Source organism: Peromyscus californicus, unplaced genomic scaffold (assembly GCF_007827085.1).
Source record: "Peromyscus californicus insignis strain IS unplaced genomic scaffold, ASM782708v3 Scaffold_4__1_contigs__length_199733344, whole genome shotgun sequence".
NCBI lineage: Eukaryota > Metazoa > Chordata > Mammalia > Rodentia > Cricetidae > Peromyscus > Peromyscus californicus.
The window spans coordinates 64,844,590-64,857,750 of record NW_026294562.1 but is presented as its reverse complement, the minus strand read 5'-3'; the positions used below and the strand labels follow the sequence as shown (position 1 = coordinate 64,857,750).

At 46.1% G+C, this 13,161-nt stretch overlaps 1 protein-coding gene across 1 annotated transcript in view; it reads right to left on the bottom strand.

Annotated features, from left to right (window-relative positions):
• The window catches only part of Tcerg1l (transcription elongation regulator 1 like), a 194,565-nt gene extending 185,344 nt beyond the window's left edge, over positions 1–9,221 (bottom strand). Inside the window, exons 1-3 of the mRNA XM_052762004.1 lie at positions 8,842–9,221; positions 6,671–6,817; positions 5,784–5,964 (exon numbers count right to left, since the gene is read on the bottom strand). Coding sequence (XP_052617964.1) covers positions 5,784–5,964; positions 6,671–6,817; positions 8,842–9,174 — 661 coding nt within the window. The 5' untranslated portion in view covers positions 9,175–9,221. The remainder of the gene's footprint in view (positions 1–5,783; positions 5,965–6,670; positions 6,818–8,841) is intronic.
• Between the last annotated feature and the right edge of the window lie 3,940 nt (positions 9,222–13,161).

Here is a 13,161-nt window from a genome sequence, read left to right as displayed (position 1 = left end):
GCATCACAGCCCTTCTTGTGTCGGGCTGTCAGCATGGGAGGCAGGGTCAGTACATTCAGGAGTTGACCTGGACTTGGCTCCTACTGTCATGGTTGCCTGCATAGGCATCGAATTCCCTTAACAGTGACTTTTCCACAGAGCTTTGAGTTCTAGGGTATCTGACCATCTCTTTCAATGTATGTGCCCCCACTTCTGGCCATCCTATATTCCTATAACATAGAAGGTGCACACCACATACCTTTCCTGTATTAATTGTATAGTGGGCAGGGGCTTGGTCCAGCTTCAGTCTTAGGGAAACTTGTAATGAGTTGTGAGTTTGGGGGTTTCTGGCAGCACAATCTGAGCTTTTGCATTTCACTTACAGGAAGGAATATAGCTTAGAACTTTTCACTCACTCCTGTGACCAAACTGCAAACGTTCATGTGTATCCACTGTGATTAGCCACCAATGCTGATGTTCGCAAATATTCTGAAGCCTGACTTCCTCATTCTGAGTTCTTGTTATAGATTTGTTTCTTAGTAGAGGAAGTTAAAATGAAAATAATAAAACTACATAATGTGAACTTTTCCAAATGTTACACAGAAGGGTTCGAAGGTAATTGTGGTCTCATAACTTGAAATTGAGAAAACATAAGCTCAAGTCAGATTTCTTAAAAAATCTCATTTGGTAATTGCTTGGAGATCCATATGACATACTCCAAGTCACCCTACACTAAAAACTAAACAAAAACATAAATGCCCCCAGACTAGAAACAGCAAAACAGAATAAAAGGAAAATACAAATCCAAGTGCCAAAACTCATATAGAAAATATAAAGCACAAAATACGCTAAACTTCATTTCGAAAGACAGACATTGTGCTTTTAAACAACCTGAGTGTATAACAAAACAACAACAACAACAGGACAAGAAAAATGAAACTAGCTGAGCAGAGTGGTGGCAGCCGTCGTGACAGAGGTGCCTTTCATGTCACCCACCCCATGCTTCTGTAGGAGGGTCCTTCCTCCCCTGGGTACCAACATGACCTTTTGGTGAGACATAGCACTTTCTTTAATGCCTACTCTCTTAACTTTTCCCAACATGGAGACCAGATCTAACCGTGTGGGATGCCGTGTCCATTTCTCAGCTCTTTCATATGGTGTCTTCATTGTGGTTTGCGTGTGAAATGACCGCAAAAGGCTCAGGTGTTCGCCTCCATGATGGAATGTACTCCCCACCCCACCCCACCCCCGCTTAAAACAAAAAAGAAAACTGAGCCCAGATACACACCCTTCCCCCTAAGTTGCTTCTTCTCAGGCATTAGATCGCAGCAATGAGAAAAGTAACTAATAAACCAGGCCTCGGTGAGCAGAGATGCCCTTCTCATCACATTTAACACCATACTTCTCATTTGTTTACAGGAAGTCAGAGCGTCAGGATCCCTGCTTCAACTTTTGACATCGTCCATGCCCATCACCTTCCTTTTGATATTGTCCATGCCCATCACCTTCCTGTTGACACCGTCCATGCCCATCACCTTCCTTTTGACACCATCCATGCCCATCACCTTCCTTTTGACACCGTCCATGCCCATCACCTTCCTTTTGACACCGTCCATGTCCATCACCTTCCTTTTGATATTGTCCATGCCCATCACCTTCCTTTTGACACCATCCATGCCCATCACCTTCCTTTTGACATCATCCATGCCCATCGCCTTCTCTGAATACGGGCTGCTTTACAGAGTCACGGTGGCAGACTGGGGAAAGTGTGCAGACTGTCTTCAATTGGATCTTATCCTGACTGATTTTAATCACTGTGTTTCAGAATTGCCCTTGTGCTCCTTTCTAATTTTTTTCTGACGGTCTTTCCCCAGAGGCAGCCCATTTTTTATTGCACCCCTTTCTGATCTTCTGTGGTTACTTATTTATTTATTTATGCCTGCTAAATTGTATTAAAATTTGCTTTACCCAAAAGGGTGACCAGGTCCTGTGTAAAGCCCTTCTTCTGCATCTCTGGGATCAAAAGAATCGGAGCAGAATGCTCTTTGCCGCACACCTGGGCTTTTATTTTCTTCCCCATCTGTCTCTCTCATCATTGAAGCTGAGATGGCACAACCGTTTTGGCTATTATACATTTGTGTTCTCCAGCACAAGTTTAGTAGACTCAGGCTTTCCGATCTCAGGCTAATGGCTAATACCATATAGACGGCTCTTACACAAACCTCCAGTTTCCCTCAAGGCACTGCTTATTTTGTGAGTCTCTACCAGAAGGCAAGTGACCCAATGATCTCTTCACACTGCTCTCAGCTCTTTTATTTCCGCCGAGTGCCCTGACATGCTGCCTCATTCCAGAGACTCACATACTCTATGGAGGAAGAGGACTGATGGAGAGATGAAGCGGATGCATCCTGCAGCTCCTGACTGGGAGGACCATGCTGGCCACTGACACTTTCTTGCCTGCCTGCTTCCTACCCTGAATCAGCTGCTGATGGCTGGGAATGAAGGATTCTTGGATTACTTCTCAGTTCGGCCCATTAACACCATCATTAGGGACGATTTCCTTATTAGCCACTTAGTTATTAACTTAGTCCTTGCTTTCCTCAGCTGTGACTCTATGTCTTTACATCCTGGACCCACTGGCCAGTGAAAAGATAATAGGCCTCCTGATGCGCCTCAGCTTCCCAGGATGAATCCCTGCTTTCCTAGAGGAGCTGTGGAGCCATCAGATTGGGAAAACAGCATAAAATCTCACAACATTTACAAAGTGTGAGCCCTCAGGATATCTCTGGCTGAAGAGGGTGGAAGCCTAGTACCTACTACCCCATCTAGGCTCCCCACTGACTCCTACAGTGGTCCAGCCTCACTTAATTGCCTGCAGTTTCTTGCATACATTGTATCTACTGCTTGGCTTAGCATTCTATTCCTCTTCCCGCCCTGAGATATCACCCTAGGACTTCCTTCAGGGTCCTCCATCATTTGTAACTACATCACATGATTGTGAACTTCTGTTTCCCATCTCCCACTAGACTGCTTAGCCCAGCTCTCACGGTGCTGTGCCTGCCCCCTTCCTTGTAGATGGCTTGCCTGGTGAGTGAAGAAAAGGAGACCAACATCAATCATAACTTCCCACATTTGAGATGGCCAAGGCTGCTTCTAGCTCGGAGTAGAACAATTGTGCATGAACCCAGTTTACCTAAAAAATGAAACCCCTTATAGTACGTTAAACTTTAGATGGCTTTCCAAGCTCAGTCAAGTTGAGCTCACATGACCCGAGCCCCTGAACTTGCAGTTAACTCTTAGTCAGCATAAGTTGAAGGAGATGTGACATTAACCCAAGCCTTAGGCCTTAGAGTTCCTCACCCACAGTGACCTCTACCAAGGCAGCCAATAGCACAGTTACTCAAACTGCTTGCTAGGCTTGCATCGCTTGAGTTCATGGTATATAATCTTCTACTGTTCCTCAAATGTCAAAGCATGAGTGAACAGCACTTAGAGAATAAAATTACATGAAAACCACTATCTATGCAAGAAAAGAAAGTCTTAGCTCACTGTCACTGTTTAAAATGAGAGTTTAAAACTCACTTTTCCTGTTCTCTGGAAATTCTAATTATGTTTCTTTGATTAATTTGAAAGAAATCAATAAAATACATCTGATTCTAAGGCCACTGAATTCTGAATAGAAAAAAATGTATAGCAAAATTGATCAATATGATATGTCAATCACAGAATATATTTATGATGTATTTTATATTATGTGCTTATATAATATAAATTATAGTAAAAATTAAATATGATATGCAAAATTATTCACCCATAAGATAAAAAATATAATTATTTTAATAACAACATATCTGATAATTTACAGATAAGTGTTTTAATAAAGGCATAATTTCTAGCTTTTTATGGTAAAATTGAAGTGATCTATTTTAAATTAACTAATTTGAGGCTTAACTCTACCTTTCACTTTTCCTTGCTCCCCTCCTAAGTGCTTTGTGAGTCAATTAGCAGCACACAAACAACCCTTTGCATAGATGTTCTTCAGGCATTCAATTCATCCTTTCCAAAGGTGAATGATTTCTGAGAATTCTGAAACTCATCAAAAAGTCAAATTTTACTGATGCTATTTAGGAACTCCCGTGTCAAGCAGATGTATCTGATGGTTAGTCACCTTGGGAGACAGGTCAACATTTCTCCCCAAGACAAGCAAGCTTCAAGTGTTATCTTCACTGGTGAAACAAAAGGTCAAAAACAAAAAAGAAAAGCCAGGGAATGTATACAAAGTGAAGATTTGACTAATGGCAGGCAAGGTTTGAATGAAAGATTGCCAGAACATTATGTTTATAACAAGCACCATTTCATCCTTTAAAGATTACCAGCCCCCAAATCAGAAGGTGAAATTAATGAATGCCATTTGAACAGAGCATGAGATATGTGCTGCGTTGCAGTAAGTACGCACCCTGAGAAGTTATCGGCTTCCCAGTGAACATTAGGGTGTCCACAGGCTATGCTTCCTGGGAGGACTGAGGCGTCTGAAAAATGTCTGTGTGGCCTTCTGCCACTAATGCAAAGGAAGAACTCCACCCAAAGGATTTGTTAATCAGGTAGCCTTCAAAACTAAACCTGCAGGTGATCCGGACAACTTCACCCGTGCATTGAGAAATATAATTCTTCTAAGAGCCATTGAAAGTCATGAAGCCCTCATAGAATATGATATGTGTCATCAAATTATCTTCCACGACTATCAATGCAAATAGAAATCATGTACATTGTGGTATGCGATGTTATAAACATGTGTACACCTGATGTTTGGTCAGCTCTCAATCAGTCTGCAATGCATAATGACAAGAACGAAGGCACTTTTCAGTCGAGAATCACAAAAGCCTGCCGGACTTGTTGTCTTGTTTTTCCTGAGTTATTGCTAAATAAGAGTCCTTGCAAACTGGAATAAATATGCAAGCAAACAAGGAATAAAGTAAATGCATCCTCCACCCCGGTGTTGGTATCCACAGGAGCAGCTCCTTATTACTAAATTTTAGAGACACATATTGAGATAAGCTTGGTAGGTAGGAAATTACAGGAAGATAATGTAATTCTGCAGTCATAAAATATTCCATAATGGAAGGGGCTGCAAGACAATTTTGGCACCGGCAACATTTGCTTTTGTAATATGATCATATGTTAAGGTGATTTTAAAAAATCAATTTAAAAATTCATAAGATGATTTTATTCTCCTGTTACAATACATGTTTATTATGCAATGTTTCATCTGAGGATTGTTTTGGGAGGGGGTTATTTTATAGGACAAATGTTCTCTTGGGTCACTTGATTCCAAAGATAGAACAAAGCCCATCTTCCAAATAGAGTGTTTTATAATCCATCTCCACCATCACCTCCACTGATAATGCAAAATTAACAAAAGCTATGCATGTACCTGTGCCCTGCAGACCCACAAGCATCCTTGCATGCAGCTCCCTAGACAAGCAACACTGTTAACCAGTGACTATTGTTCACCTGGTTTCCTTGCTAACCAGTAGCAGAAAACATGGTCCAGTTATAAACACAGAGCCTTGCCAATATTATCCTGCACAAATCCCTCTGCTGTCTTCTCATCTTCAAGATCGACCCTATACCTGAAGAAGAGTGACCCGACTCAAATTTTAAAAGAGATTCACACTGTGCAATACGTCATAAGAGAATTTGCTAAGAGAATTGTGTCATGAAAATGACACTTTGTTTTCAAGCTGACTTATGACTAACACAGACAGCCACAAAAGTAACATTATCACTGTTATTTGGAGACTGACCTGGTATTGGTTGAGCTGCTAATACCACAGTGGGGAGAGGCCTGGAGGCAGGAGCTGGCCTAGACAGAGACGGAGTTACTTGGTTTGCCAGAAAATGAGGTTTTTCATGGCTGTGGAAGAGTCCTGATTCCTCGGGATATATCCATGTTGAGTCCAGAGCAAAGGAATTATTTAAAAAGATCTGTCCAAAGTAAAGGTGAACAAAACATTTAAAAATAGAACACTTGGTGGAAGATACAGGTATATGCTATTGTTCACTGGTCAAATGGTGGGTGTTATACTACTGGGCATGCCATAAAAGTGTGGATCTAAAAGTTAAAGAAAGGAGTTGCTGTAAGAAAAGACCTCTAGCTGAGACTGGGCTAATCTTCAGCTATCAGCCTATCTTAGCCAGTTCAGCGCAACAGCCAGGAGACAAACTGGAGAATCACCCAGTGAGATCACCACTGGTGTGGTAGAACAAGTTAATATGTTACTCCGTCTTTCATATTCAAGTAAGGAAAAGATACTCAGGACACTTGAGTTCACAAACCATCAGAAAGGAGAAAAAACAAAGTAGGAATCATGAGGAAAAAGTCCTTTTCAAAATGTAAAACTTGCATTATATAATATTTAAGAATGGATTTAAGATTTTAAAGCTGAAAAAAAATCTGATTCAGAAATTGTTGCTTTTTCAACAGAACCCAAGCGTTTGAATTATAACAAAATTATCCCTATCTGCTGATGTCTCTGAACAGGTCAGCCTGGCTCTGAAATGAGCCCTCTCTGTACTCAAATAGTCAATCTATTACAATTAGAAAATGCATAATGTTTTCTGTTAACATGGTGATACCAGGAACTTATCAATTAAAAATCCACTTATCCAATTAAATCACTTGCCCTTTTACCTTGTAATTAGGCATCCGCTTATCTATCCAGCTTTTTCCAACAGGAGGTGGCAGAGCAGAAGGGCAGACATGTGGGAAAAGGGGCACCAACTCCACAGCAGAGGAGGGGGACAGTCCAATGGTTGGAGAATGACCACCGAACAGCCACTGGAACCCAAAATTTCAAAAGAGAGAGAGAAAGAGAGAAAGAAACATTAGCCTGTTTTCTACCAAAAGACGCTGGAGTAACTGCTATGATAAAGGAATTTAAGCAAGCGTAGAAATTTGATGAGAAGATAATATCATTTCCAATCAAGAAAGACCATGAACTTTTATAAACTACTTGGGAAAGTTTCATATCTGGATCATCATAAAAGTATCAATTCAGTATCTGTCAACGTTGGGGAGGAATTTCTAAGATAAGACAATGAGAGACACAAGGAAATGGGACTTCTACAGCCCAGTGGTTACACAGAAGTCTGGCTAAACTAAGTAGGTCAGGAATCTTGGAAAGGAATTGGTGGTGGTGTGTGTGTGGGGGGGGTAATCGGGAGAGGGAAACAAAAGAGGGGGGGGAAGACACCAGAAACCCTTCTATACACGCAGGAAACTCAATTTAAAAAAATTAGAAAAAGAGTGAGTTTCTGACCTGGGCTGATGGGAAGGGCAAAGGCTGGCTTTGGGGCCATTTTTTTTTGAATTCCCAGCCTCTCTTCACCAAGAGCACAGAGCTGTATCTCTGGCATTCCCTTCGGTGTTGCAGTTTGCATCCATCTCATTTACCATTTTGAAACTGTTTTAAAGAGCTAAGATTGTAACTTTCTCAAGGTTCATTAATACAAACAAATTCTAGAGCCAAGGAAATGTAGGGACTGCTTAGCTGAAGATCTCAGACAGCTAGCACTGGAATGGACAGTCACCCACTAAACCCCTCCCCCCCCCCCCAGGCTTCACCTCAGTAAGGCAGGGGTGGGGGTGGGGAAACACTCCGAGGCTACTGCTTCAACAGCACAATGTTTTTCTTGTTTTGCTATATGTAAAAATGGCTTCCTGATTCTACCTATCCTTATTTAGATGGTGAATAGCAGAAAATATTTGAAAGACAAATGCTAAAGTTTTTCCAGATTTTTCTTTTTTAATTTATGGGAGGGGGAAGATTCAAGGGTTTGGGGGGGAATAGTTTTTGACATTATGTACCTCTAGTGGTAACACTCTGAAATGACAGCCCTCCTAAACATGGCAAAAGCTACCAGAGCTTATCCAATAAAGCCGAATACGATGTGCATCACACACCAAGCTAGGATGCCCAGTATGGCTTGTATCATTATCGTTAAGTCTAAGGAACAGCTTAGGGGGAGTTTCATGATGTCTTCTAGAAAAACTCACAAGGTGGAACCGGGATAAAATTGATTAAAAGTGCTGTGACAGAACGTTTATTTGAATATGCTAGTCTCGGGATGAAATATAGGCTATTCTTGTATTCAAATTCATTTGTACAGATAGTGAACAATGAATTTGGCCAAAGCCAGGAAAGGTTGCAGCACCGCACCATCAATCCAAGATGTAGTCACTTTTCTTTACTGTTCCAGGCTGTGCATACCAAACTCTTCTAAAGTGGGATCCTGCTTAAGGAAATTCAAATGGCAGGAGAGGAAATCTCCCACCCCCCAAAACGCTTTCAAGGCAGGATTTCCAGGCTGCCTTCCGTGGCTGGAATTCTCTTAAGCACTGCCCTGAATCTATGTGAAGAAGTAGGGGGACCAGATCAGAATCAGAAATAGCTATTGATCCGCAGCTTGCTTTCAAGTCTGGCGGAGACTGTAAAAGTATTAACTTCGAGGCGAAGGCAGCCACGGTAGTTGGTTGCCGCGCTGTGCTCAGCGGCGGCGACTTCAGCACCGCGTTCTGGACAGCGCCCGGCGCCGGGGGAAAGTTGGGTCCAGGCAGTCTGGCTCCAGACAAGGATGCCGGGTCTAAGCCTCTCTAATGAGCAAAAAACTGCCAAGGCAAAACCGGACGTCGAAGCATGAACTTTCTTGCCAATGTATGACTGCAAGGCTGCGTCCGGATGGTGTGGGGTACCCAGGATCACCCGGGAAGGGAGGAGCGCCAACCCGAGGGCCAGGGCCGCCCAGGGGAAGGAGGGGACCTGCAATCCTAAACCTGAATGGAATCGGGGCTGGGGTCGTTACCTGTCCGTGGAGCAGGGGATAATGGTGCACGGCGGCGTGGTCTGGCGCAGAGGGCAGCGGCAGCAGGGGCAGCAAGGGCTCGCCCGGGGCTGGCCAGCCCGGCAGCCGCGCGAGCAGCGGGGCGGCGGCGGGCTGCGCCGAAGCCAGCAGCACCGGCGGGGGCGCGACCCCAGCGCCGAGCCGGAGCAGCCCGGCAGAGCCGGGGACCATCCAAACCCAGGGCGGTGGCGGCGGGTCTGCATTCATCGGCCACGGGAGAGGCTGCCGCCGCCGGGACTGCTGGGGCTGCTGCAGCTGCCGCCGCCGCCGCTGGAGCCTGGCGCCCGCCAGCATCCTACACCCCCGCGCGGGCGGCGGCGGGGGCGGCGGGCGCCCGAGGTGCGGGCCGGCGGCGGCGCGGGCTTCGGAGCGAACTCACTTGGTTGCGCGGCGCGGCCGCTCGCTCCTCCCCTGCCCCGCACGGGAGCCCCTCCTCCTGCCTGCGCCCTCCCTGCCTGCACCGCCCCCGGGCCCGGCGGGGCCCCAGTCCCCGCCCCCAGCCCCGGACCCCAGAGGCGGGGACTCAGCGTGGCACCGAGGGGCGCGCCCAACCCGGCCGGCTGATTCCTCTACTGCAGTCCCCAGCCCACTCCGATGTCGCTGCTGGTAGCCTAGGGTTCTAGCTGACGGTGCGCACAGCGGAGCCAAGGGCTCCAGGCTCCGCGCTGCGATCCTAACCGCGAGCTGAAGCCGAGGTGGAGGCGCCGGGGCCAGGCAGGTCCCGCCACCCGCGGAGCTAGGGGCGCCGGTGCGATCTACCTGGTTTAAAGTGAGTCCAAGGCGCAGGGCCCAGAGGGAATACTAGACTGCAGAAGCTGACGCCAGGTGGGCCCGGGACCCTTCTAGACACGGGTCGATTTCTCTCTTGGATAAATATGGAAAATATTTACCTAGGTCCCTAAAGCGTCGCCGTGCCCTGAAACCCGAATTTTTGGTACTGAGTCTCTAACGTCCTCCCCATCCCACCCCCACCCCTCACTCCCGGTATCTGCTGGCTTCAGCGCCCTCCTCTGCTTCTGCTTTAACCCTGAGACCCCCAACCTTTCCCCTCGCTCTGGTGCAAAGCATAAGACTAGTGGTTATGGGGCCATTACACAAGACGGCCCCTCGTCTAGAGGGCTCGGCCTCCGTAAAGTCGTCTTTAATTCCTCCCGACACAGGACTGAGGTTTCTTCATGCCTCGCCACAAGCTGCTCTGCCGCTGCACTCAGGAGTCAAGGAACATTCCGAGCTCCTTCTCAGTCCATGCCTGCTGAAGGAGCCTGGCTCCGCTCTGGTCACACACAGTATCCACCAGGCGGCGCTGATCCCAGCGCCTGTGTTGACCTCGCTTGCGCTGAGGTCTGGGTGGACTGGTTGCGTGCCAGGTCTCTCTGCCATCAGATTCTCTGACATTAGTTGGTAGCTGCTTCCAGCCTCAGTCCAGCCCTAGGCAGTTAGTGCCGACAGCAGGGCACAGACTTTCACCTACTAATGAACCCTAAACCCTAGGCACCCAACCGTAAGATCTAGTCCTGCTTAGAAGCGCTTGACCAAACTTCAGGTACCAAGAAGAAGGATCCACGCAGTTAAGAGCTTGCCTACGAAGCCTGCCTGACCTGGGTGGAGTGCAGCACACCCAGCTACCTCCAAAGATACACCTAGGTCAGGCACATACTCATCACTTCTCACCTCTTTAGCAGCCCCTCCTAATAAAAACAGAAGCACCCAAGTGCTTCCCATCAGTTTCCGGGGTTGCTTCCTCATCCTTTTGGTTTGCCTAACTTCCTTCTGGCCTGGCATGATTTCTTTTAGATCTCGGCATATGCTGATTTACATAGTTGGCACATCACTGCTTTTCTCCACCCAAACCGCTTACAATTAGTGAGTTTCTCTCTTTCTTTGATGCCAAAGTACTGACAAGATTATTTCCCACGTACAGCCCCAAAACTTTGCAGATTAGAGCACTGGTATCATCCACTGGAGACTGCATTCATGTGTCTCTTTATGATACTGTGTGGCCATTTTGGTCTCTGGGCCCACAGTCTACTGAGGTGTTTTGTCAGTTATTAGGCAGACTAACAGCGCCCCCCCCCCACCCTGCCCAACTGTACTTAGAGAAGCAGAACAGTGTTTGTTCACCCCTTGCTGATGTGACCTGGGGAAACAGAAGACCCCTACTGGCCCTATCTGGGTTGTGTGTGTACTCTCCGCAAAGCAAAGCTTTTTGCCTGTAGCACTTCTAGCTCCTGGAATGAAGAAATGCAGTCAACCCAAATCTGTGGATACTCCACAATCTGGGGGATTCCCACACCCCTTCTCACACAATGCTTATGCTAGTCAACTTGACTAAAGGTTGAGTCCCTCTCTGGGCTGTTTGGTGCTCAAAGGCCTCCACACCTTGGGCACTCCCTTACTCTAAAGAGAAGACAGCCTCAAAGAGCCTCCCAATGGCCACACAGCTTTGCTGTCACCTGTCACAGGCTCAACTCTACCAAAGCATCTCTGTGCTTTGAGCCACATGTCTGCACCATGCACTGTTCTGGATTCTGGGTAACATAGAAAAGACAGCTCCCACTGATTAATTGCTGTGAGGAGGCTCAAGAGAGCTTAAATCATCCTTCAGATTCTTGTTTCAATGGCTCCAGCACAGCACAGGCTTGCCTCAGCCCCCATATAATCCAAGAACAAATTTATACCCCTGAGGATGTGGGAAGATCTCCTCTTGGGCACCTTACCTTCCTGGTCATTTAAGAAGACTCTCCATGACCATTCCTGTGAAGGTTACTCGTATGTCACAAGGATAGCTTAAGGGTCAACGAGGTAGAAACTGCAAGATGATACAGGCACAGGAGGATGCTACCATCAAGCCAGGCAGCATTGCCTGAGAGTCAGAAATCAAGAAAACAGCCCTCTTCGAGCTGAAGTTGCTCACCTAGGAGATGTGGGGTGCAGTGGGCATGTATACTTACTGGTCAGCACTTTAAGGGGATCCGCCTACATGGGGCAGAAATTGGCATCCCATTAAATGCATGCCATTCATCTCCCTATAAAAGTCAGTGGGAAGTTCTCTTTAGAAAGGGTTTTGTGCAGCCGTCCTAAGTACCACAAGTCAGAGAGGATTGCCAAAATCTGTCCTTTATATTAGGCAAAACCAACAAATAATTCCAGCTAAGGGGAGACAGAACACTGTGTAAGCAGACCATCCACAGAAGGAAGAAACAGGCTAATTATCCTGAGATGCTAATGAGTTCTGAGTTTGTATATAATCTTTCAGGAAGAATTAATAAGGGGTTTAGGGGGAGGTCGGTGGAATGAGATTTTTGCAACCTGGAGAAGGTGTTCTATTAAAGCTTATTTTGTTCTACTAGGTAAGATTGAAATAAATTTAAAAAAAATAGGAAGAATGCAAATGCTTTCTTGTGGCCTGCAGAGTTAAAATAACTGTCGGGGAAGCTGGGGGAGGTCCAGGGCCCAGGCTTCCCTCAACAGTTCCCAGCCCACCTGCCAAGCTGTCTCTCCAAGGGATCCTATCAGGTCCTTCCCCTGCTGGAAACTCATTGTGGTGACACAATTGAGTCCTGGATAAAAGCCAAGCAAGCAAGCTACCACCTTGGGTGTTGGCCAATGCCGAAGGGAAGAGGGCTGACAGTTTGACACCTGAGTCCTTGAGCTTGAGGAGTGGCATGTAAGAGGTCTCCCCAACTTTGTCCTTTCAGAGGCAACTCTGAAGGCTCCCAGGCCACCTAGAAGATCTGTCTTTGTCACTGTTGGGAACTTCAAGCTAGAGTTCAGGAGCAGGGTCCTTGATGGAGCTAGAATTGAGAGTGACAGCTGTCAGTACTCATGGATGTCACAGAAGCCCTCTGATGCACAGATCCAGTATGATGGAGAGAGGGCAGAAGTTTTGGGGTTAAGTGATGGTGTGTGATGCTCCCTAACTCAGAGGGAAACAGGATACACCCTGTAGAGGCCAGGCTGTGCTTAGAAAAGAAATCATTGTTGTTGTTTTCTATGTGTGTCAGAACAGGTATCTTGAAAATACAAAAAAGCACAGAGTCAACACATTTAGGGAAAAACAGTGGTAACATTTGATGACCTTCCCTGTACAGCAATGTTTTTCTGTTTTCTTTTATATTTTTAAAAGTTGTGTTTTAGTGTGTGTGTGTGTGTGTGTGTGTGTGTGTGTGTGTGTGTGTGTGTATGTAACATGGATGCATGATCAGAGGACAATTTTCAGGAGTTGGAGTTGGTTTTCTTCTGTCATGTCGATTCAGAGAATTGAACTCAGGTTGCCAGACT